This window comes from Manis pentadactyla, chromosome 12, assembly GCF_030020395.1.
Source record: "Manis pentadactyla isolate mManPen7 chromosome 12, mManPen7.hap1, whole genome shotgun sequence".
NCBI classification, from domain to species: domain Eukaryota; kingdom Metazoa; phylum Chordata; class Mammalia; order Pholidota; family Manidae; genus Manis; species Manis pentadactyla.
The window spans coordinates 9,159,731-9,182,448 of NC_080030.1; the positions used below are offsets into that span (position 1 = coordinate 9,159,731).

Sequence of the window (22,718 nt, forward strand, 5' to 3'; positions counted from 1 at the left end):
GGCCCCATTTTCTTGGGGGGGCGTCCAAAGGAGCTTCCCATCAAATCCAGCACCAACCCTTCCCTGGACCCCCTCATCTACTGTTCGTCCTCCTCAAAGTCCCTCTGCCTCTACCCCCATCATTCGGCTTCCTGTACCCACCAGTGCAAGGACTGCAACGGAGACTCCACATGGCACTGTCGCCCTCCCTGTAGCCCCATGGGCCTCCTCATCCACCACCTTGACTGCATGCGCTTGAGGGGTACTGCTCCCTCCCCCCAGGTATCAGGTCCTGGGCTTGAAGGATCACACTCCATAGAGGCCTTGGGAACAGCTCAACACGTGTTGTAATGAATAACTTAGGCATGTCAGCAGGGCAGACACACAGAACATACCTCCGGGTACCCTGTGCTCCAAAACCCAGTCGGGTTGGCCAAGTCAGGAATGGCAGGCGGTGGAGGAAACTGAGAGGTATGCTGGGGGCTCAGACCTCTTATGGCCCAGCTGGGGTCCAGAAGGGGTGCTAAACATCTGCCCTGGTGGTCTGAAAAGCTGGGAATCCAAAGAGAGGCTCCCTGCTTCCCTCCAGCTCCAGGCCAGTGCCTGTGGCCCCTCTCCCTCTTCTGCTCTTCTGGGGCAAAGGTCCCAAGCAAGGCCAGGGGTCCCCTTCATTCCTCTGTTCCAATTCCCTGAGAAAGCAGCAGCCAGAGCCCCCTAAGTAGCTGGGGAGACTTCAGGGCCCACGTGGCCCAGCCAGCTCAAGGGAGAGGGCTGAATGGAGGCGGTGCAGACAGAGAGGAGGCCGCCGGACCCTCAGCCTCACTGGCAGGCCCGGAAAGTGCTGAACTCGGGGATCTCGGGCGAGGATGATGTGGAGGTGGGCCTCTTCCGGGGCCCCACGTGGCCAGGTGTCTCCGCAGAGCCGGAGCAAGCATCCAGGGTGGCTGCGTTTTCTTCTGACATTTTCTTTAGAGGAAAAATAGAGAAGCAGATGATTCGGGGCTTCAGAATCTAGGCTTTGCCCGTGTTCTGAGCCTGAGACTCCCCTGGTCCATCGGTCTCAGCTCACTCCCACGGCCCCATACAGACATGCACCCAGCTTCAGAGCCATGATCCTGCCTTCAGTCCACCTGCCTCCCTCTCTGACAAACGGAACCACACAAGCCTGGGTTCAAATCCCACCTCCATCTCACCCAAGTGGTGGAACCTCAGCTGAGTGACTTAACCCCCTTGTGCCTCGGTTTCCCCTTTTCCACAATGGAGAGAATGCTAGCACTGACCCCCTTCCAAGCATAAAGGAATTAAACAGATAAAGTGCCTGTGTTAAGCAAAGCGCTAAGTGTTATGTGAAGAAAGCTACTACTATTATCTCCTTCTCCCCTCCATTCTGGGCTCCCTCAAAACCTTCCTCAAAAGTCTACCACCTCCTCTGCTTTGGAGGTTCCTGCTCCAAATGCCAGTCAAGCAGACATGAACTTGCTAAAACTTCTACTCCCAGGCCTGCACCTCCCTAGATGGGCAACCCCAGTAATGCCCATAACCAGCTTCAGTGTCCTTGTTTGTTACAAGAAAAAAACCTCAACCCCACCTCTACATAGGTTGTTATAAAGTGAGTATCAGACCCTCAGCACAGTACAAGCTGGAGACCTGTCAGCTGCTTCATTTTCATTTCAGCCAACAGCTTTCCAATGCTTCAAAAGGAAACCAGAATTACAAGCAGGGACTCAAACAGATACTTGCACACCCATGTTCACTGCAGCATTATTCACAGCAGCCAAAAGATGGAAGCAACTCAAGTGTCCATCAACAGATGAATGATGAATGGATGAACAAAATGTGGTGTATCCATGCAATGGAGTACTATTCAGCCATAAAAAAGAATGAAACTCTGACATGTTACAACCTGAATGATCCCTGAAGACATGCTAAGTGAAATAAGCCAGACACAAAAAGATGAACAGTGTGTGCATCATTTCTGCATGAAATGTCCAGAATGGGCAAATCCACAGAGACATGAAGTAGATGGTGGGGGCTGGGGGCTGGGAGTGGGAGGGAGAGGGGGAGTTCGTGTTTAATGGGGACAGTTTCAGTTTTGCAAGACAAAGTTCTGGAATGGATGGTAGTGATGGTTGCCCAGCATGTGAATGTGCTTCATGCTGCAGAATAATGCTCTTAAAAATGGCTAAGATGGTAAACTTAATGATGTATATTTTTTACCATGATGATAAAAACAGAAAGATCGCCAGAACTTACTGTAAAAGAATGACCGCGATAGCAATGTAGGTAACATGCTATCACTTGTGTTAAAAAGGGTGAGGCTACAGAATTGCTATTTTCATCTTTGTTTATATTTGCAAGAGCTCCTAATGGGGGTAATCTGTGTATTTGTCAAGGGGAGACCAGCAGGTGGAGAGGGGTTAGTGACAAAAGAAAACTTTATACAAAATTTTACCATATGGCTGTATTTCATATGCAAAAATGTTTTTAATATACTCATATAGTCACCAGGACTAAGATACTGAGAAATAAGTTATTTTTCTCCTCGTTTTTCTGTTTTCCAGTGTTTCATCTTCAATGTATTTTTAAAAAAGGAAGAAGGAAAAAAATCATCTAGCTAGTGCCGTGAAGAGCATGATTTCTCCTGGGAAGTTTTAGGACTTGCCCTGGGTCCCGAGTTTATAACTGCTCAGGATCTGTTCCCGGAGCTGAGACCTCAGAGGCCAAGCCCCCCCTTCCCCGTGGCCGGTTTAAACTGCCCTGCTCCGTTCTCCGTAACTGCAGACCCAAGTGTCCATCTGCTCTTGGGCAGCACGGGTGAGGGGGTCAAGCCTCTTGTGCCTCCAAACTTGCTCTTTCCCAGGCCTCCCCTATGCTGCCTCCTCCTCCCTCTGCCCATTCATCCAGTCCAAAATCAGCGCTGTGGTTCCCGTCCCTGGATCTACCTGACCTGCACCTGTTTGCTGCTTCCTCCTCCGTTGCCAACACGCTGGACCAAACCACTCACCACTTAGCAAGTGGACCAGCTCGATTCGCCTCTGTCCTGGGACCCCAGCTCCGGTCCCTCAAGCCCCGCATGTTTTCCCTGAGGCCGCCAGAGGGCGACGGCGAGCACCTGAATTGAGTCACTTGGCTTCTCTGCTCCCAACCCTCCGTGACTCCCACCTCATCTGGGGTAGGTCAAAGCTCTCCATGGGGACCCCTGGAGTCCTCACGCTGCATCACCCCTGTTACACCGGGCCGTGCCAAGAAGGTGGCGTGGGCGTGGATCGACCTTCCGCGGCTGCTCCCTGTTTGTGCGACTCTCAGACTTCCTGGACCTTCCATCTAGGTGGGAAGGGAGCTTCCCAGTCACTCCTGCCCCATGTGATATCGTCTGCCTCCCCCCATGCAACTGAGAAGCTCCAGGGGAGTGAGGCCCTCGTCCTGTTCTTGTCCAGAGGCCCAGGAAGGGTGGGCTGAGCCATCATGGTGCCCCAACTAGACCCGCTCCACCCCAGGCTCCCTGCCGACAGTCCCGAGGCATCCATGTGTCCAGATGGACCTCTGAGGCCACCTTCAGTGGGGCCATCTGCACCACAGACCTCTCTGTGGAGAGGAGCTGGCTGAACATTGATCCGAAGTGTCCATGGCTCAGATATCTCTAATCCAGTAAGAAAATAATAAAGTACAAAGGCCAACGACACCCCAAGATGGAGCTGTGCAGAGAAGTCCCATAGACCCAGGCTCAAATCCGAGCCCGGACTCTGTATGATCTGGGGGTGCAACACCCCTTGCTAAGCAGTGGGGGGGGTGAGACCCTCCCCACTGAGAGAGAAACACATAGCTGGGACATTTAAGCTGAAGTCCCTTAAACTGGACACGAACGTAGGCTTTTCTTTACACCAGGAGGGGACAACAGTGTATATTAGATTGTTACAAGGCTCCATGACCCCAAAGAAGCCACCAGATCAGCCTGAGTCCTGTCACCATTCTGCACAGACAGCATAACCCTGACAGCAAGCACCCCCAGGGCCTGCCCACTGTCACAGGAAGGTGTGGATACCGTGGCTGCCTCCAATCCCCTGCAATTTTTCAGGCCAACTCTCAGCCCACAAACAAATCCCTGCTCAGTGCTTCTGGGCTTTTCCCAGGCCTCCAAAGCTCGGAGACAGCAGGTCAACCCAGCCTGGTGGCGGCCCCCGCCTTCCCGGGGTTGGTCAGCAGGAAACCAGGACCAAGAAACAGAGCCACTTACCATTGAGATGGCAAACAGGGAGTTATCAAAGGACATGTCTGGAACACAAAAAGTCAGGAAAATCAGACCTGGGGCCAGTTTAAAATCCCTGCTGATCACCCTCTCTGGGTCCAGCCCCCAAGCCCACAGCCTCAATATTAACCAGCAGGAAGGGAGTGGGGCCCATCTCCCAGCATCCTCTTTGCCCCCTTCCAGCCCCTTCTGCAGGGCGAACCATTCACGGCTGCAAACTGAACCATGTCCCTCTTCTGCTTAGTACCCTCCTTCAGGGGCAAGGCTGCCCTCCAGAAAATGGGTGCATCTCAATTCCCACTTTCCGGAACACCTCTCCTCAGATCATCCACTCTTCAGCCAGCTACTCCTGCTTAGACATCACTTCTTCTGGAGACCTCCTTCTTAGCCCCAGACAGGGTCTGACCTGCTATAAGCTCTTTCCCCACTGGAGTATGGGCTTGTGGACAGAGATCATCTCTGTCTTGGTCATCCTGGGAACCTCCCCAGACCTTAGCACACAGTAGGCACTCAATAAATGTGCATCACAGTGAAAGGAGTACAGAGAAGGGAGTTTCTCCACTTGAAGGCCCTTCTGAGTATCGCAGGTCAAAGCCTGGTTGCCCCCGCGCCCCCTGGTGGAAGCCTGCAGAACGACATGTTAGGACCACAGGCAGGGCTGCCTGGGCCCCTGAAAGGGTCTAAGGTGCCCCAGGGGACAAACCAGGTGCAGTCCGTGCCCCGTGGAGCTGGGCATCCAGCAGCAGAGGCGAGCATCACATACACAGCAGGCAATGATTACTTGTGTTTCTACTGAGGAATCAGAAGAGGCATGGAAGCAGGAAGCACAGACCTTGTCTAGGGAGTCAGGGAAGGCTTCCTGGAGGAGGTGGTCTTTCCACTGAGACCACAAAGAGGAAGAATGTTTCAGGCAGAGGGCAGAGTGAATGAAAGGCCTGAGGATGAGAGGTGAGAGGTGAAAGCTGGAGGGAAAGGGGGAGGCGGAGGGGGTAATGGGGAAGGGTGTGTTCTTGACCCTCAGGGAAATGAGCAGCCGCAGATGAAGTTCAGCAGCAAATGATGAGACCTGAGAGCGTGTTGAGGCAGTGACCTTTGGCAGGCGACAGGAGCAAGGACACACGAACCTGTGTTGGTGAAGGCGACCTGGGCCCAGCAGGATTCTCGCTCTCTGCAAAGGGATTCAGGAGAGAGGGACAGTCACTGGTCTCAGGCAGGAAGCCCTGGCTCTGAACTGGGCCTTCTCTTCCCACCCACCCTCGCGTCCTCCCTGAATCCCCACTGGTGGAAATTCTCCTGCAGGAACCCCACAGCCTGGTGAAGCCAGGATTCCATCCCCAGGGCTGCAGCTAGCTCTCAGCCACCAGGCAGCAAGCAGGGGCTGTCCACCTTGTTTGCAAAGTGGAGAAACTGAGGCAGGAGCCAGTTGGGACATTCTGATACTCATGAACCAGAGCCACTGCCTACGGGCTGCATGATGGGCGTTACACACCCCTATGGGGTGCCACTTGCCTCCCCCAACTGTGGATTTCTAGGGGATTATGACCATTTCTGGCAGCCGGTGAGGAAGACCCAGCCACTTGCTCCCTGTGTGACTGAGCGCTGAGCCTAAGTCTCATCTGTAGGATGGGGCTGCAGCGTCAGCTTTCCAGGGCTGCTTGCTGTGAGGATACTGTGAGCTCCTGACTCAGCACCTTCTGGCACGGCACCCAGCATTCCCTAGGCACCTCATAAATGGCCCCTGTCCCTATTCAGAGGTCCTCCCACCAGAGGGCGCTAATTGGCGTGGAGCCCACCCGGCCAGGGAAGTGTCCTCTGTTCCCAGAGCCCGGCCTCTCTTTGAGTCCTTAACACCCATCAGCGAACTCCCACACCGGGACTATTTCCCCAAAAACCACCCTCTGAGGGTCTCCAGAGACCATCTCACCTTTTCTTCTGCAATCTTTTTACTGTAACTGGAACAAAAAATAAACAAGCGTTTATTAGATTTTGGTTCTCCTTGCATCCCAGTTGCAGAAAGCCAAGAAATCAAAAGCCCTCAGCATCTATTTGTGACCCAGCCTTGCCTACGCCCTGGCACATGGGCCGCTCAACAGGACAGCTACTGCAATCATGTTATCCCCCAATTACATGAGAAATGTGTGTTGGTAAAAACTTCAAACAAGGAGCAAGCATATAAAATTAAAAAAAAACATATTAATTTCAGTGGGTGCCATGGGCTACGGGAGAGACAGGGGGGCATTAGTGTTTCAGGGGGACAGAGTTTCAGTTTGGGTAGATGAGAAGGTTCTGGCGACGGATGGTGGGGATGAATGTAATTATATATAAGAAAATGAATGTATTTAATGTAACTGGACATTTAAATAAGAGTTAAAATGTTAAATGTTACGTTATGTGTATTTTACCACTAAAAATTACATACTGATTTTGCCTGCCCACCACCATCAGCACACTTTGGAGGGTTCTTTACAGTTAAGTTTTGGAGTAAGACCTCCCCACCTGTACGCTTCCGTCCTGCTAAAATATGGGTGTGTGTGTGATGCATTCACACGTTCCAGGGGTTGCACACTGTGGTCACGCTCTCTCTTTCTGCTGTTACCTTTCCTGACCACCACGGCAACAGTCACCAGCCCAATGAGGAGGAGGAGGGCCCCAGCCAGGCTCAAGCAGAGGGCCAGGATCCAAGCGGACGCTGCAGGAAAACGGGAGGAGAGTGGGCAGGTCATGGAGTTGCAGGGCACAGAGAGAAAGTGGACACCTGTTGGTCTTTCAGGCTACCTTTAGGAAACCAGCCCTCTCCACAAACCTCTCAGCCATTTGTCTTGGGTGTAGCTGGACTCCCGGGATCTAGCAAACCTTGAGTGGCCAATTAGCATATTTCCTCCCCCTGGCCATCGTGATTGGTTAGTTCAGGGATGGGCATGTGGCCGAAGCTGAGCCAATGGGAACTAATTATGGAACTCTGCCCGGACTATTAGGAAGAGAGGTTTACTCCTCTGAGCAGCATTACAAAGCTGGCCGGATATAAATCTGGAGCTGTTGGGCATGATTTTGACACCTGAAAATAAGACACAGAAGAAAGCAGAACTGAGAGGGTCAAATGATTCCTCACATGGTCGAGCACCTGGATCCAGCCATGCCTGAAGTTAGCACTGTGAACTGACTTCAGTTCAGTGAATTAACAAATCCCCTTTTGTTACTGAAGCAATAGTCAAGTTTCCAGTTACTTGGAGCCTGAAGAGTCCTGCTGGCTTCAGCTTGGGTGCCAGGGAATCAGACAGCAACCACCCCAGCCCCACGGTGGGCCCTCAGGCCCGTGCAGAGGTCAGCCACCGAAGAGTTTACTTTTCTGCAGAGAGTCAGCTGCCTCTCCCTGGAGAGAGAGGGGATCCCTCAGGGAGCTGGGAGGAGATGCCCTGAACCCCATGGTCATCAGGAGCTAAGCCAGGAGGGGGAAGGAGAGATGCACACATGGGATTTTCACACTGTTAGCCCTTGTCCATTCATTTCCTGGAGCAGGAGGGATGTTGTCACCTCCCCACTCTGAGCCCACAGCCCAAGGTGAGAGAAGGGGGCCTTTGAGAGTGGGGCTCAAGGACACAGAGACTGTTCTGTCATCCCTACCGCAGGCTCTGCTAGCAACAAAGTCCTCCTTACAACTGGGAAGTTCTGCCTGATGGTGATGCAGAGACACCACCAGGAGGCTCCTCCGTGCCTCGCTTGCCTTGACGCAGAGCCCACACGCAGCTCCTGTCTCACGACCACAGAAAGACATCAGCCTTCCCAGGGCTCCTGTCTCACTCAGCCCAAAAGCCAAAGCCCCTTCTGCAGCCACAGACCCTGCACTATCCTCCCTGTCACCTCCCCGCCCTAGTGTCCCCCTTCTTTCACCCTTGCTCACTGTGTTCCAGCCAAACGGGGCACCTCCGTGCTGCTCAAACACACCAGGTGTGCTCTGAGCTCAGGGCCTTTGCACAGGCTTTTGCCTCTGCCTGGCACCCTTCTGCCCCAGACACCCACATGGCTGGCTCCTCATCATGCAGGTCTTTGCTCAAATGTCACCATGTCAGAGAGGCCTGCCTTGGCCACTGTCCTCTATATTTAAAACAACACCTGTCACCAGGCTGTATTTCATCCCAGCCACGTCCCCTGTCCCCCTGCTGGTGGACTCCTCGTTTATCGTCTGTCCCCATCCCCTCAGAATGTCAGCTGGGAGCTTGTCTGTTTCAGCCGTCCCCGATCCTACAGCCCCTAGGACAGTGCCTGGGGCACAGTAGGCACTCAAAAATATCTGGTGGCCAGGAGGGGATGTGCGACAGTGTGTGAGGCTTTGTTGCCTAAACTTTGGAGGTCAGAGCAATCTCAGGTGTGCTACCTGCCACCTGCCAGCTGTGTGACTTGAGCAGGTCCCTTCAACCTCTTTGCTTCAGTTTCTTTAACTGCAAAATGGGGAGACTCGCTGTACGCACCTCACAGGGTGGCTGTGAGGATTAACCAAGAACAAGTGAGTCCTGGTAAGTTAGAAGCCTGGCCGGTCCTGCGAAGACTGCCGTGCAAAGACTCAGAGGCGAGAAGGCGGAACCCCAGGCCATGAGGGCCCAGGGAGGGCTTACCTAGGAAGGAGACTTGCACGGACTCGCTGAGGTCTGACAGCTGCGGCTGCCTGTGCTCGCCCAGCACCCCGTACTGGCACCGGAATGTGCCCCCTGGAGCGTCCCTGCCACTGCTCAGGTTGAAGGTGACCCTGAGCTGGTCTGCGGGGGCCTGCAGGAGCTGGACCACCTGTCCCCCACAGTACAGTGTGAAATTCGCACCCGGAAAGCCATTGGGGGCCATGCAGGTGATGTGGATGGGGTCCTCTGGGCTGCTGGGGTACGGGGGCATCAGCAGGATGGACGGCGCTGGAATCGCCAAGGAGCCTGCGGTGCAGAATAAGGGAGCCAGGTGGGTGGGCAGTTAGAGCAGAGGCCGACTTGGCTGTGTGGCCTTGGGTGTGTGGACCACCCTCTCTGGGCCTTGGTTTTTATGTACAACTGGAGGCCAGTCATGCCTACCCCTCTGCCATGCTGAAGGGATCGAGTACCTAATACACGGCGAGGGGTCACTGCAACTGACTCTTTGCACAGCAACACAATTACACTCCTTTATGACTTTGATTGACAGCACTGACTATGCACCAGGGCCTCCTTTAGGTGCTGGACACAGAGCAGTGAATGAGACAGATGGATGGACAGACAGCGACGCCAGCCTCGGTGAGCCGGCGTTCTCAGGGACATGAGGGGTGCTGCGTGGCACACCGGACGGCAATGGGAAGGCTGCCTTAGCTGGGCTGGCCGTGGAGGGCTTCCCTGAAGAGGTGGCACAGGAAAAGCTGGGGGAAAGCATTCCAGGTAGAGGGAACAGCATGGGCAAAGGCTGGGAGGGTGGGCAGGGCATGGAGGGTTCAGGGAGGACAAGGTGGCTGGAGGGGATGAGAGAGAAGAAGGGCAAAGCAAAGGGGTTTCATCTTGTTCCCAGACTGCAGTGAGGAATGTGGATCTTGGGGTACAGCTTCTCGCAGGAGAGACCAGTGTCTCCCCACTGCCCCAGGCTCCTGAGCAGAGTGTGTGGCTCAGTTGAGGTCGGTACGAGCCTTCCCTTGTCCAGCCTCTAGACCTTGCAAAGCCTCCTGCCACCCCAACCCCGTGGGTAGGAGGCCACGCAGGGCTAAGTCATGGGGTGTGGGCCCCACCATCTCCAGTGGGGTGGCATTCCTGATACCCTTGACATGGGGGCCATGAGGAGCTCAATAAAAGAAAGCCAGAGCCCTGGGGCCTTTCCAAGGCCCTGGGGCCAGCCTGCCAGGCTCAGCTTCCTCCAGCACCTGGGGAGGGCAGCCCCGCACTGCCTTCTACCCCTAGGGCACAGGCCCTGTGGGCAGGGGTGGAGGGAGCAGGGCCAGGCGGCGCAGGGGGCGTCAGGCTCACCAGCTGCAAAGAGCAGGACAGTCCAGGGCATCGCTTCTCCCGAGTTTGGCTGGGAAGTCTGGCTGGGGCCAGCGCGGCCCACGGCTTGCCGCCACCTCCTCCTGCGGGGCCAGAGCAGGGAAAGGAGAAGCAGAGCTGATTTGAGCCGAGTGTTTCCTCACCGGCAGGAAGTTGCACACACACACTTGGGCACCGAAAGGGCCTCGCTCCTCTCCACACCCCTTCCAGGGACACACATCAGACAGACCCTGGCACCCCTTTGCACCTTGGTGGCCACAGTTCCGCAGATGGGAGGGACAAATGGACCAGAGGGTCGGGGGAGGGGCTGTTCTTTTTCTCCCCACCGAACAGAACTCCTGGGCGTGAGAAAGGGCAGGACTGTGGGCTGCTTGGGAAACCCATGCCCAAGAGGCAAACCCGGGCCCAGCCAGTGCCAAAGCTGAAACAGGAGTGGGGCGGAAGTTGGTAGGGCATGGTTGGTAGGGTGGGGCTTCCCCTCTGTGCCCTGGGGCAAGACATGGTCCTTCTGTGAAGCCTTAGCTTGGCTGCTCTGCAGAATGGAGCTAAGAGCAGCAGACTTTACATCCGAAGAACTCTTGGCATGAAGTGCAATGCCTGGTGAGGTGTGAGGGCTCCTAATGTGAAGCCACAGCGGAAAATGAAGCCTCAGGAGCTTCATTAGCTAGGTGAAAGACAACACTAGCTCAACTGAAGAAATTGTAGAATTTGCAGGATAAATTGCCTCCCATTTACAGCCCCGAAATTTCCGAAGGTCTGTCTTACTAAGGTTTGCTTTGGCCTCCCTAGATGTTTCTGTCCAAGTAAAGCAGATCCACCTGGTAGTTTATACAAGGAAAGGACATTAAGTTTGGTGACCATATTCACCAAACACCAAAAGGGCCACTAGAGTGGACTTTTTTATTGGGATACAGAAAGTTCATTCCAACCTCAGGGCCTTTGCACATGCTCTGTCCCCAGCCAGGGATACAATTCTATCAATCTGGTCAAATCCCACTTTTCATTCAGGTCTCAGCTGAAGTATCACTTCTGGAAAATCTGTCTGGACTTAGAAAAATCCCCTTGCTGAATTATCTTGTAATTTTCTTTTAGGACAATTAACATGCTTGTGTTTTTAAGGAATTTGTCCATTTCATGTATGTTGTCAAACATTGGTATAAAAATTGTTTGTTCTCCTTTGTTATCCTTGTAATGTCTGTAGGGTCTGTAGTGATGCCCCCTCTTTCATACCTGATAATGGTAACTTGTATTTTTTCTTTTTCTCTTGATCAGTCTTGCTAGGAGTTACATCTTTTCAAAATGCCAGCTTTTGGGGGCTTTGTTATTTTTATTTTGTTTTCCATTTCATTGATTTTTGGTCTTCTCTTTTTCTTCCTTCTATTTGCCCTGTGTTTCACTGGCTCTTCATTTCCTAGCTTCTTTAGAAGCTTACATTACTGATTTTTAAAACACGTTCTAATGTAAGCATTTAAAACTATACATTTTCCTCTAAGCCCTGCTTTTGCTGCATTTCACACATTTTGATATATTGTGCTTCGTTATCTTTAAGCTAGAAATATTATTTTCCTTGTGAATGTTTTCTATGACCCATAGGTTATTTAGAAGTGTATTGTTTAATTTATAAATATTTGGGACACCTTACTTTAGTGATTATTAATTTAATTCCTCCATGGTCAGACAGTATACTCCATATAATTTGAATCCTTTGAAATTTGTTGATAATTTTTTTATGGCTAAGTATATCTTGATCCCACAGTCTATATGCATGTGAATGAGAGTACACTATGCAGTTGTTTGATTAGGTCAGGGTGATTCATAGAACGTGCTTGAATTTATTGAATTCATTCAGCTCTCTTCCTCCAGGTGTATAGAGATGGGGGTCAGTGGGTGGAGTCTGTGCAGTTTTCCAATGCCTACTACACAATGAACCATAAGTATTTCTTGATTGTCTGACCTGAAAGCCCCCCAAAAATGCATTCAGACTATTTTTGGGCTCTATCCTGGCTGTGTAGGAGACTTAAGAGTAGGAGAGATCCCAGGGTCATTTATTCCTCCAATTGTTTACTGAATGTCACCAAGGGCCCAGAACTGAGCTGGGTGCTAGGACATACTGATAAATGAAACAGCTCCTGCCCTTGGGGAGCTCAGAGTTCAGTGAGAAAGTCAGACTAATAGACAATGCAAGTCCAATTGGTGAAGTGCTTTGATGGAAGCAGTCACTGAGGGCGTCTCTAAACCCAGCTTCAGCAGGTGCAGGGAGGGCTTCTGGGAGGAGCTCCTATCAGACTCCAAAAGCTTGAGAAGGAGACAGAGGAAGGACCTTTTTGGTAGAGGGAGCAGTATGTGTGAAGGACATTGGCTGTATATAAGGACTTCATCCTGGGAGCATGTAGTATGCTGCAGGAATCTATAACCTAGAAGTTTAAACAGCCACAATACCTGTACGGATCAGCTATCACACAGACGGCACCATGAAGAGGCATGACTGAAGAGTCACAGGCAAGGTGCAGGGAAACCAGCAAGGGATGATGACTCCCTGGGCTCAGGGAGCTGTTACTAGCCCAGGCCTCAGGTTCCTGGTGAAGAAACAGTTCTGGGACTTGGAGGGCACTGGAATTGCAGGTTTTGGTAAGAGACATGCAGACCAACAGGGGGAGCCAGGGCATATATTCTTAGACCTTTGTCTCTTTGTCTCTCAAATCTCCTACCAGGGCCAAATCCAGCTAGGGGTTTGTGAGAGGAAGACAGCCAAGTTGACCCCACGTGTAGAGATTAGTCTCCTGGGGCATGCAGCGGTGAAGAGAAGGGTGGAGGATGGCGCTGGTGGGGTGTACAAAGACTACCTGGCACACACTTTTGGAATCTTTTGGTTATAATTCCAGGGGCTATCTGACCTCCAGAAGCCAGTCTGCAAACTCCAGGCTGATTCTAGGAGTGCTATCAAGGGAAGAGGGCCCCTAAGTAATGTGGACTGTGCCAACTGCTCCCGTATCTTCTCTCTCTCCACAGAAACATCAACAGATCAGGCAAAAACAGTCACATCAACTTTATCCAAACTCTGGAAAACAGCCAAAGTTTTATGCCAACTAAGCAAATGCTGAATCAAGAAAAAGGCGGCTTGAACAGAGCAGGAAATCTTTGTGGTGTTTTCCCTGCCTTTCCTCATCTCCTTCTCCAGCACAGTGGAGTTCTTGAAAACAGCAGCCCTGTCCCCAGTATGGGGCTCTGGTCCCTGGTTCCTGGGGCTCACAGTATTGGGTTGTCTGTCCTAACATGTCTGGGAGCTACCTGCGGTACTGAATCAAGGTACTTGTCTGTGAACTAAGAATGCATTCCTGGAAAACACTGTGAGGCAAAAGAAGAACCACAGCTGCCTGGGGCAAAAGATTACAGCACACACGTCAAAAGCCGGGAGGAAAAGCTGGAGAGAGAGTGAGTTTCTTTAGGCAGTTACGGCATTCAGAAGCACCCATATATACTAGGGAATTTAGAAAGCAATGTGCATGCCCAGGGCAGGATAAATGCTCAGAAAAATACCCGAGAAGACCCTAAGCTTTCATCTCTAGGCTGAGAGCAAGCAGGAAGCGAAGGCTAAGGCAGAGTTGTAAACACTTTGGTGAGCAATGAAGGAGCACCCCAGAATAGATCTGCAAAGAGTCGGAGAGGTTTTCTTCTTTCTTCCTTTTGCTCTCTGTAATATATAAACAACCCTATAATTCAACAAGAAGAAGACAGACAACCCGATTTTAAATTGGGCAAAAGACTTCACGCTATAATGAGTTATAAGGCAGGCGTATTTATTTGATCATCACATGACCAATTATGCATTTCCCAGGTATATTTGGTCTTCATCCACAGTTCCTAAAGACACTGAGGAGTCTTAAAGGTGAAATGTGTGTATTGTAACGTTAATGAGAGACTTTTGGACCCCGCAGAAGGGCAGGGGCTGGAGGCTGAATTAGCCAATGGCCAATAATTTAGTCAATCATGACCATGCATCAAAGCCCTCATAAAAACCCGAGAAGAAGCCAGAGACGGGTAAGATTCCTCAAGGGAGGCACAACCTAAGAGAGGCACAGTCGCAGGGGGGCCATCAGGTGAGAAATTGGGGATCAGCAGAGGTGAGGCTTAGAACCTCACCCCCCCATGAGAGAAATCTTCTGCATCCGTGGATGTTTTGTTGCCCTTGTCTAGCTTGGATTAATCCTTAGTCTATAGGCACACACCTGATCATCTACATTTGCTCTCTTACAGCACTAAACTATGTTTTCTACCTTTATCTTGCAACTACCTACCACCTCAGCATTTTATTAAAAAACAATAATAATAATAAGGGAGAAATGTGGGTTTCACATATAAATCAAGTATAAAAATCAAATGAATAATCATATCTGACTTGATTGTTTATAGTTCATGATGCGTGATCAAAACCGAAAGTTTCTGTGATATGACTCCCTTGCACTGTTCACCATGTAAGAACTTAGTCACTATGTAAGAACTTGTTCACCATGTAAGAACTTGTTCGTTATGCTTCAGAAGATTGGAGACTGTTGAGAAATAGGCTTGGGGTTGATTAATGACTGTGCATTGAGTCCCCTATACAGAATTTTATTGTTGTTAACAACCATTTGATCAATAAATATGAGAGATGCCCTCTCAAAAAAAAAAAAACAAAAACCGAGAAGAGCTTACCACTCTCTTGGGTCCTGCTTCACTGTCAGAGAGAACTTTTATGCTTGGGGAACCAGAACACTCCCACGTGTCACTGAGCCAGGCCCCAAGTTCCATGAGGATAGAAGCTCCTTTATTTGGGACCTTGCCCTATGTATCTCTTCATCTGGCTGTTAACATGTATCCTCTGTTAAACTGGTAAGCGTGTTTTCCTGAGTTCTTCGAGCCATTCTAGCAGGTTAATCGAACCTAAGGGGGAGGTCATCAGAACTTCCAATCTGTAGCCATTAGGTCAGAAGCACAGGTAACAGCCTGGGGCTTGTGACCAGCATCTGGGGTCGGTGGGTAGAGGGCAATCTTGTAGATTGGAGCCCTTAACCTGGGAATCTGGTGTTATCTCTGGGCATATAACATCAGAATTGAGTTATCAGACCTGGTGTTTGAAAATTGCTTGGTGTTGTGTGTGTGAGAAGAGCCCCTCTCCCTCCCCACATATTGGAATTGGGTCAGGAACCTGAAAGGGGTTATAATATTGTTATACTGCTGTAACATACTATTGTTGTTGTATATATATATGTATATGAAAAACACTCCAACAGACTTGAACAGACATTTCTCCAAATTAGAGCTACACATGGCCAAAAGGCACCTGAAAAGATGCCCATCATTAGGGAAATGCAAATCAAAACCATAGTGAGGTACAACTTCACAACTGTTAGGATGGCAACAGTAAGAGTCAAATGGAAAACAACAAGTGTTGACAAGGACGTGGAGAAACTGGAATCCTCATATGGGTGGTTGGTGGGAATATAAAGTGGTGCAGCCACTGCGGAAAACAGTATAGCAGTTCCTCAAAAAATTAAACCTAGAATTACCATAAAACCCAGTGGTTCTATTCCAATGTATATACCCCAAATAACTGAAAGCAGATACTCAAACAAATACACATGCACAGCATGTTCACAGCAGCATTATTCACAATGGCCAGAAAGTAGAAACAATCCAAATGTCTATCAATGGAGGAACGGATACATATATTGTGGTCCATCACACAGTGGAATATTATTCAGCTGTAAAAAGGAATTAAATACTTTAATGCTATGAGGATGAACCTCTAAAACATTATGCTAAGTGAATGAAGCCAGACACAAATGGTCACATACTCCATTTATACAAAACATCCAGAACTGGAAAATCCATAGAGGTAGATTGGTGGTTGCCAGAACCTGCAGCAACCACCAATAAGTGCTTAATTTTGGGTTTCCTTTTAGGCTAATGAAATTCTTGGCGAATAAAGACACGGTGCTCACAAACATTGTGTGTATACTAAGTACCACTGATTTGTTCACTTTAAAATGGTGAATTTTATGTAATGTGAATTTCACTTCATTAAAAAATTCATTAAAAATGAAAGCACCCATTCTCCACAAATAGTTCAAAATGTCCGCACCATGAATAATAAGGTTGGGAGTGAAAAAGAATATTAACGTGACTGAACATAACCTTTGACAGTACAAAGTGCTATTACTTCCCCAACATGGATAAAGTGAAGGCTCCTATGGCCAGGATTCTCACCTGGCCCTGGCTGGCTAGCTCACTACACATGTGCTCTGGGTGATACAGTGGCACGGCTGCAAGGTTGCTGGAGAGCAGAGCAGAGGCTGGAGTGGACTGAGACGGCTGTGCGGGTAGAAAGGCCTAGAGGCAGAGACTGGCTTGCTGCATGCAGACTATGAATGGATGGGGATTTTAGTGATTGACCTGCCACCATGGAAATAAGTTGGGTATAAACCCTTTCACCCCAAGAATGTTCCACTGTCATTTCTTTGGTCTCATTGAATCCATAGTCAACTTGTCCGGGGTTGAAACCCGTTGGCAAGACACCCAAGTTCTCCAAATGAAGGAAAAAGCTGACAGCTACCAGCTGTTTTGAAGAGGAAACGTCATCACCTGGCAATCTCACCCAGGCCTATCTTTAAAGACTCAAAACTTCCATCTAAACCAAGTTAAGAGTCCATTTCTCCAACGTCTTCTTTAATGCACGCCTGACTTCAGGCCCGGCCATATCTCTTCTCCCAGCCTCCTCTGGCTCGCCTCCCAGAAGGAGGTCACCTGCAAATCCATGAGACCAGGCTGAGGGAGAGGATAAATGGTGGGCTGGCCAATGGGAAGCAATGAACAAGGACTGTAACAGATTATTTACCGAGGACTTACTTACGATGCCTCAAGCACTAAGCAAGCGTCACACTATCACCCCCATTTTACAGATGAGAAAACTGAGGCCCAGCAAGGCGATCAAGTGAAAGGCGGCGTATGGTTTGAACTAAGCTCCCAGACTCACACTCTTTTCCGTGCTCTTAAGCACCTGGGCTTTTTTCTTACCTTGGGCCTCGTCATCACTCATTTCTGCCCCCCTCTCGCCCAGTTTAAGACTCTTGGGGCACAGGGTGGGGCCATGTCGCGCTACTGACTCTACAGAAAAAAAACAGCGCTTCATCCCGCTCAATTCTCACAGCCGTCCCTATGGGGTGCTCCATCACGAGGAAACTGAGAAAGTGGTGGGTGCAAAGGGAACAGGGACAATTGAGGTTAAGTTCGTAGATAACGGACAACACGAAACCCTCGTCTGCAAGAAAGGATGTCCGCTCCGTCCCGAGTCATTTTAAACGCGAGACCTATGGGTCGCGCGCAGGTCCAAATCCAGGCTCTATTTTTTTTGGACCCGCCCCACCAGCCTGGATTTCCCACTGGTCGTCTCGCGTGGCGTACTCTGGGAAAACTGCAGGGTAGTAGCTTGGAAGGACCCGGCCGCTCCAACCTTAGTTGTCCTAATTTTTGCCTGAGAAAGATGCTCTACCATGGTACTTATTTTGGTCATTTTGTCCTACCAGCGATGGAGATTAGAGCTGAAAGGCTTTCGAAAAAAAAATCTTTAGAAAGATGATCGTGTTTAGAAGCATCAGGCATCCACCAGGGCAGCTAAGGTCTCAGGGGGTCCTTCACCTCTGGCTCCTCAAGATTCGGACAACGGGCAGAAGCGGGTGCCATTGAGCTCCGCCGAGTAGCAGAGGGGGCAGGGCTAATTCTTAAAGGAGCCGCGACCCATTAGCAGACGGGAGGGTGACCCGGATGATGGCGGCCCGTGCTGCCTTAGCCTGGGCACTGTGGCTACTAATGCCCCCAGTGGGTGTGGGAGGGGCAGGGCCCCCGCCGATACAGGACGGCGATTTCACTTTCCTGCTACCTGCGGGGAGGAAGCAGTGTTTCTACCAGTCCGCGCCAGCCAACGCAAGCCTGGAGACCGAGTATCAGGTAGAGGGCTCCCGAGCAGGCGAGCCAGAGGAGCCAGGGTGAGGAGGCGAGGCCAAGCAGTTGAAATGAGGCATGCATTAAAGAGGGAAAAGGACGGAGCCCGAGCGTAGGGCGCGGGGGCGGAGCTAGCGAGAGCCGTACCGAGGGGGCGGGACAGCGCGTGGGAGCGGAAGGGGTGGGAATAAAGAAGGCGGAGCCAGGATGAGAATACCTTAGGGGGCGGGGCCACCGAGGATCCCTTTTGAGGTCAGGAACCTCGCGAGTGGGCGTGGTCTACATAGATTTCCCTGGGGTTGGGCTAAAGAAAGCTGAGCCCTGCCGTCTCACTTGGGGCGTGGCCAGGTAAACGTCGATCAAGGACTTCGGACAGGGACGTGACCAGAACAGAGATCCGAAGCCGTCACTTAGTGAGGGCTGAACACAGGCGAGGGGCGCCGCCAGCTAGACTGGTGGGGCAGGACGGGGTTGGTCAGCGCTCGGCCCCTGGTGGTCTGTATGGGCCTATGTGGTTGGTGTAGCCCTGGCTTTCTCTGGCAGGTGCCCTTCGCCTACTCCTAGCCCTCCACCTGCTCTTACCTGTCCCCCCAGGTGATCGGAGGTGCTGGACTGGACGTGGATTTCACGCTGGAGAGCCCTCAGGGCATGCTGCTGGTCAGTGAGTCCCGCAAGACAGACGGGGTGCACATGTGAGTTAAGTTCCGCTGTCTGCTGGGGTTCGGTTACAGCCCTGCCCCTCCCCAACGGCCTCGGGTTACTGCCCTGCCTGCCTCGTAAAGTCCAGCTTGCTGGCTACTCAGGGTCACGTCTGTGTGTCCGTCTGCTCAGGGTGGAGCCCACGGAGGCCGGGGACTACAAGCTGTGCTTTGACAACTCCTTCAGCACAATCTCGGAGAAGCTGGTGTTCTTTGAACTCATCTTTGACAGCCTGCAGGACGAGGAAGTTGAGGGCTGGGCAGAGGCTGTGGAGCCCGAGGAGATGTTGGATGTCAAGATGGAGGACATCAAGGTGTGCCCAGGCTGAGCTGGGGCCATTCCTCCCACATCTCTGGCATTGGGTGGCAGTGTCCCCCTGCCCTCCCACCTTAGCTGGCCTGACCCAGCCTCCCTTGGTGCCCCCAACCTAATTAAGCCCAATAGCAGCTCACAATTAATAACATTATTTCTAGGTGTAAACCGTGTTCTAAGTGCTTAAGTAACTCCTTAAATCTCCATAACCAGTCTATGAAGTAGGTAGTATGCTCTGATTGTTCTCCATTTTAACTGAGGGGCAGGATGGCTAAGTCACTCTCCTAAGGCCGCACAGCTAGAACTGACAGTCAGTATCTGAACCCAGCCAAGTCTGGCTTCAGCAACTGTGCTGTTAACTACTAGTAAATACATTCTTTACACTTATTTAGGCATTCGATTCTCAACAGCAACTCTGAGAAGGAAACTGAGGCCCAGAGAGGTTAATTAATTGCCTGTGATCACACAGCTGGTGAGCAGCAGAGTGGGGATTTAGACTCAGCAGCCTGGCTACAGGATGTGCTCTCAGCTCTCTCCCTAGTTTTATCAATCACAGACGCTCATGCAGTTCCCCCCCGTTTTATCAGTCTCTTTCCCCAAAGAACGGAGGCCTGACCCAGCTTCTCTGTCTATCCCACAGGAGTCTATCGAGACCATGAAAACCCGGCTGGAACGCAGCATCCAAATGCTGACGCTGCTCCGGGCCTTCGAGGCTCGTGACCGCAACCTGCAGGAGGGCAACTTGGAGCGGGTCAACTTCTGGTCTGCTGTGAATGTGGCGGTCCTGCTGTTGGTGGCTGTGGTACAGGTCTGCACACTCAAGCGCTTTTTCCAAGACAAGCGCCCTGTGCCTACATAGCCCCAGAAGGAGGAGGGGGAAGAAGGGGTATTAGGGTGCATGCACGAGACTTGGGGCTCCCTTCCCCAACTTAGTTTCCTCCAGGAGGGGAGCCTGTGTGGTCGGGGCCTGAGGTATGGCCCCTGGGATCTCCTCCCCTTGGTGGGGCTGGGCAGGGAGCTCAGGCTGGCTCGCAGGCCTGGGCCTTCCAGAAGGGACAGCGCAGTGGCACACTACTTTGGTGGAAATCGTGCACGGGGGGCACTGCGGTGTTTGAACGCAACCATTGGATTTTCTGGCCCTGCCTCTGTCCCCACTGTAAATGTGCCTTAGGCCACCGTCCAGCCTGCACAGCTGGTGTGGGACTGGGCCCAGGAAGCAAACTGTCCCTTCCCTTCCCCACTGGCCCTCTCAGCCACGATGCAGCAGAAGGGGGCTTGCTGCTTGTGGAACCCCATGCCTTCCTTTCTTCCTCTCTTTGTAGCCCCACCAGAGGCCTGTTGCTGCTGGGGCGGCTCCCTGGTGGGGGGTGGCCTGCTTGTGCCAGGGGCTGGGAAGGAGAAGTGCTGCAGTGTTCTTGCCAGGACAGTCACTTTATTGACAGGAAGGGGCCCAGCCCCTTGGCCCAGCAGGGTGCGGGCGGAATGTGAGGTCTGGTAACCGAACTCCAGGGTGGAGGCCTGCAAGACCCCCCTCCCCTCCTGCTCTCTCTGCAGGGGCCCCAGACAGGGCTGAGGGGTGGTCCGGCCAAAGCCTTCGCAGCAACCTCACGGAACAAAGGGCGGTCTGGCACGGGCACTGGAGTCAATAAATTATGGCCGGAAAATCACAGCCTGGTGGTTGGGGCTCAGGGACACCAGCTGGGAGAGACCTGCCCCCAAGGGGGTGTGGGCAGCCAGGCAGATGGGAGGGGTCTCCCGCGAAGCTCAGAAGAAAGGTCGGGCAGGAGCTGATGGAGGTGGTCGCCTGGGCACAAGAGAAAAATCAGAAAGCAAAGTTTGAAGTCCCCCCCAGAAGGCCTGGGGCCCTGGGGGAAGTCCTTAGGACTGCAGGGGTGGGGAGGGGGCCTGATCACTGCAGTTTGGGGTAGAGGGGCTGGGCCCAGGTCCGCATCTGGTCTCCAGGCCAGCACCGTGTCACCAGCCGCAGCCAGGCCTGTGGGTGTGTGCGCACACGTCCAGGGGAGATTCCTGCTGCCACTCCTGAGCTGTTAAGGAAAGCAAAGCTCTCCCCTTCATAGCATGGTTCCCTCCGGGAGAAGTGAACCCCCCGTGAGCAGAGCCCTGGGAGGTGTTGGGGAGCCCGTGACGGGTGGTCCTCATCAGAGCCCTGCTGGGGGAAGGCCAGCAGCCCATGTCCTCAGCCTGAGCCACCCACACAGAAGGCCCACACAGCAGCCACCAGAAGCTTCTTCCCTTTATTTTAGTTTATTAATAGGACACAGAGTGCAGGCACTTACAGTGGTCAAACTGAGCAGGGAGTGAGCGCGAAGAGCTCAAGGGAGTTCAGGGAGAGGCTGGGGGGCCCACCCTGTTGGGGGGGCCTGGGTGGCAGCTGAGGGGCCCCCAAAGCCTCCCCACGCACTCAGCCCCCAGCCCAGCTGCCCTGGGGGCCAGGGAGGGGGGTTGAGAGGAAAGCAAGGCCGGCGGGGATGAGGCTCCCCACCTGGCAAGGGCGCCTCTGGCAGCAGAGGCCGGGCCGTGCGGTTAGTGCAGCCAAGAAGGAACATGCACAACCCTGGCCGCCCCGGGCCTGGCTCACCGCCCAGAGCTCCCGCTGCTGAGCAGTGGGCACGTTCCCTGCGCCCCTCAAAGGACGGGGGCGGGTACAGGTACCCCAGTTTCCAGAAGGCCTAGTTGACTCAGGCTTTCCTGGCCAGAGAAGCTGTGGATGAGTCTCCCGCCCCAGCCAGGATCCTTATTCAGGAGGGCGCCAGGGTGTACCCCTCCTCTGCTACCCCCAGGCACCCTGACCCAAAGTGCAACCCCTGGCTCCCTGCACCCGAGGGCTCCCCGTCGGTGCTGTGTCCAGCTGGGGATGGGCGCCAGGGTCAGGGAGGAGTCGGGCTGCCTCAGGGAACCTAGTCCCAGCACGGTGACGGGGGCCAGAGGCGGCAGAGGGGCCCAGACCACCAAAGCTCCAGCACCATAGGCGCACAAGGACCCCCTGAGAACATGCCCCCTGCCTAGTCGAGCAGGGATGGCTCAGCTGGGCGGATAATGGTGGGCCGACCGGGTGCCGCAGGGGGTCTTCTGCTGCAAAGAGAACAGAGACACGAGGGGAGACACAGTGAGGCAGGCAGCAGGGCAGCACGAGGCCCCAGGTCCCACCGCCCTTGCCCCAGGTGCGGGCCGACGCGCTGGCGGCTCCCAAGCCTGGCAGGGCGCCAGAAAGAAGCAAGCCCCCTCCACCCCCTGGACTCAGGTTCCTCATGAGGAGTGAAGTGGGGAGAACGGAGCCCAGCCTCAAGTCTGGGGATGTATACGTGTCTTCAGGAAGGAAGCAAAGGTCAAACCCTGAAGAAGGGGCCCTGAGCTGCTGGTGAGCCCACCTACTCAGGCGGAGGACAGGCCCAGGGGCCCTCGAGGCACCCTGACGCCACCTCTCTCTGACACTGGGCCTTAGTTTCCCAACCAGCCAAATAGGGCCGACGATGCCTTCACTGCTGCAGGGATGCAAGGGGCTC

General features: G+C 52.6%; 3 protein-coding genes across 16 annotated transcripts in view; 1 reads left to right on the forward strand and 2 right to left on the reverse strand.

The window, feature by feature from the left end:
- Nucleotides 1–308: 308 nt before the first annotated feature.
- Nucleotides 309–18,855, reverse strand: C12H19orf38 (chromosome 12 C19orf38 homolog). Of its 3 annotated transcripts, none has more exons than XM_036879315.2 (8): nt 18,766–18,855; nt 10,189–10,289; nt 8,836–9,141; nt 6,822–6,914; nt 6,150–6,177; nt 5,350–5,393; nt 4,214–4,251; nt 309–945 (listed from the first exon to the last, which is right to left on the reverse strand). In XM_036879315.2, exons 2-8 carry the CDS (start codon nt 10,217–10,219, stop codon nt 799–801), a joined length of 687 nt encoding a protein of 228 aa, XP_036735210.1. In that variant the 5' UTR covers nt 10,220–10,289; nt 18,766–18,855; the 3' UTR covers nt 309–798. The 3 variants fall into 3 exon arrangements, with proteins under 3 accessions (XP_036735210.1, XP_057345902.1, XP_057345903.1); XM_057489919.1 differs by lacking the exon at nt 18,766–18,855 and adding an exon at nt 10,454–10,590; XM_057489920.1 differs by lacking the exons at nt 6,822–6,914; nt 18,766–18,855 and adding an exon at nt 10,454–10,595.
- Nucleotides 17,899–20,866, forward strand: TMED1 (transmembrane p24 trafficking protein 1). The gene is made up of 4 exons (XM_036879328.2): nt 17,899–18,189; nt 18,778–18,875; nt 19,015–19,195; nt 19,835–20,866. The coding sequence occupies exons 1-4, from the start codon at nt 18,007–18,009 to the stop codon at nt 20,051–20,053; spliced, it is 681 nt and encodes a 226-aa protein (XP_036735223.1). The 5' UTR covers nt 17,899–18,006; the 3' UTR covers nt 20,054–20,866.
- A 564-nt stretch (nt 20,867–21,430) lies between these two features.
- The window catches only part of DNM2 (dynamin 2), a 75,769-nt gene continuing 74,481 nt past the window's right edge, over nt 21,431–22,718 (reverse strand). For 9 of the 12 annotated variants that reach the window (XM_036879327.2, XM_036879322.2, XM_036879318.2 and 6 more), the window contains one exon: nt 21,431–22,287. In XM_036879327.2, coding sequence (XP_036735222.1) covers nt 22,218–22,287 — 70 coding nt within the window. In that variant the 3' untranslated portion in view covers nt 21,431–22,217. The remainder of the gene's footprint in view (nt 22,288–22,718) is intronic. The other 3 variants (XM_036879324.2, XM_036879323.2, XM_036879319.2) reach the window with 1 other exon arrangement.

Coding starts and splice junctions, on each gene's coding strand:
- C12H19orf38 (XM_057489919.1), bottom strand. CDS start 10,590: ATGGGTTTCCCAAGCAGCCCACAGTCCTGCCCTTTCTCACGCCCAGGA. Junction 9,142..10,188: donor TGTCCTGCTCTTTGCAGCTG/GTGAGCCTGACG, acceptor TCTGCACCGCAG/GCTCCTTGGCGATTCCAGCG. Junction 946..4,213: donor CCCTGTTTGCCATCTCAATG/GTAAGTGGCTCT, acceptor TTTCCTCTAAAG/AAAATGTCAGAAGAAAACGC.
- TMED1 (XM_036879328.2), top strand. CDS start 18,007: ATGATGGCGGCCCGTGCTGCCTTAGCCTGGGCACTGTGGCTACTAATG. Junction 18,876..19,014: donor AAGACAGACGGGGTGCACAT/GTGAGTTAAGTT, acceptor CCGTCTGCTCAG/GGTGGAGCCCACGGAGGCCG. Junction 19,196..19,834: donor TCAAGATGGAGGACATCAAG/GTGTGCCCAGGC, acceptor TCTATCCCACAG/GAGTCTATCGAGACCATGAA.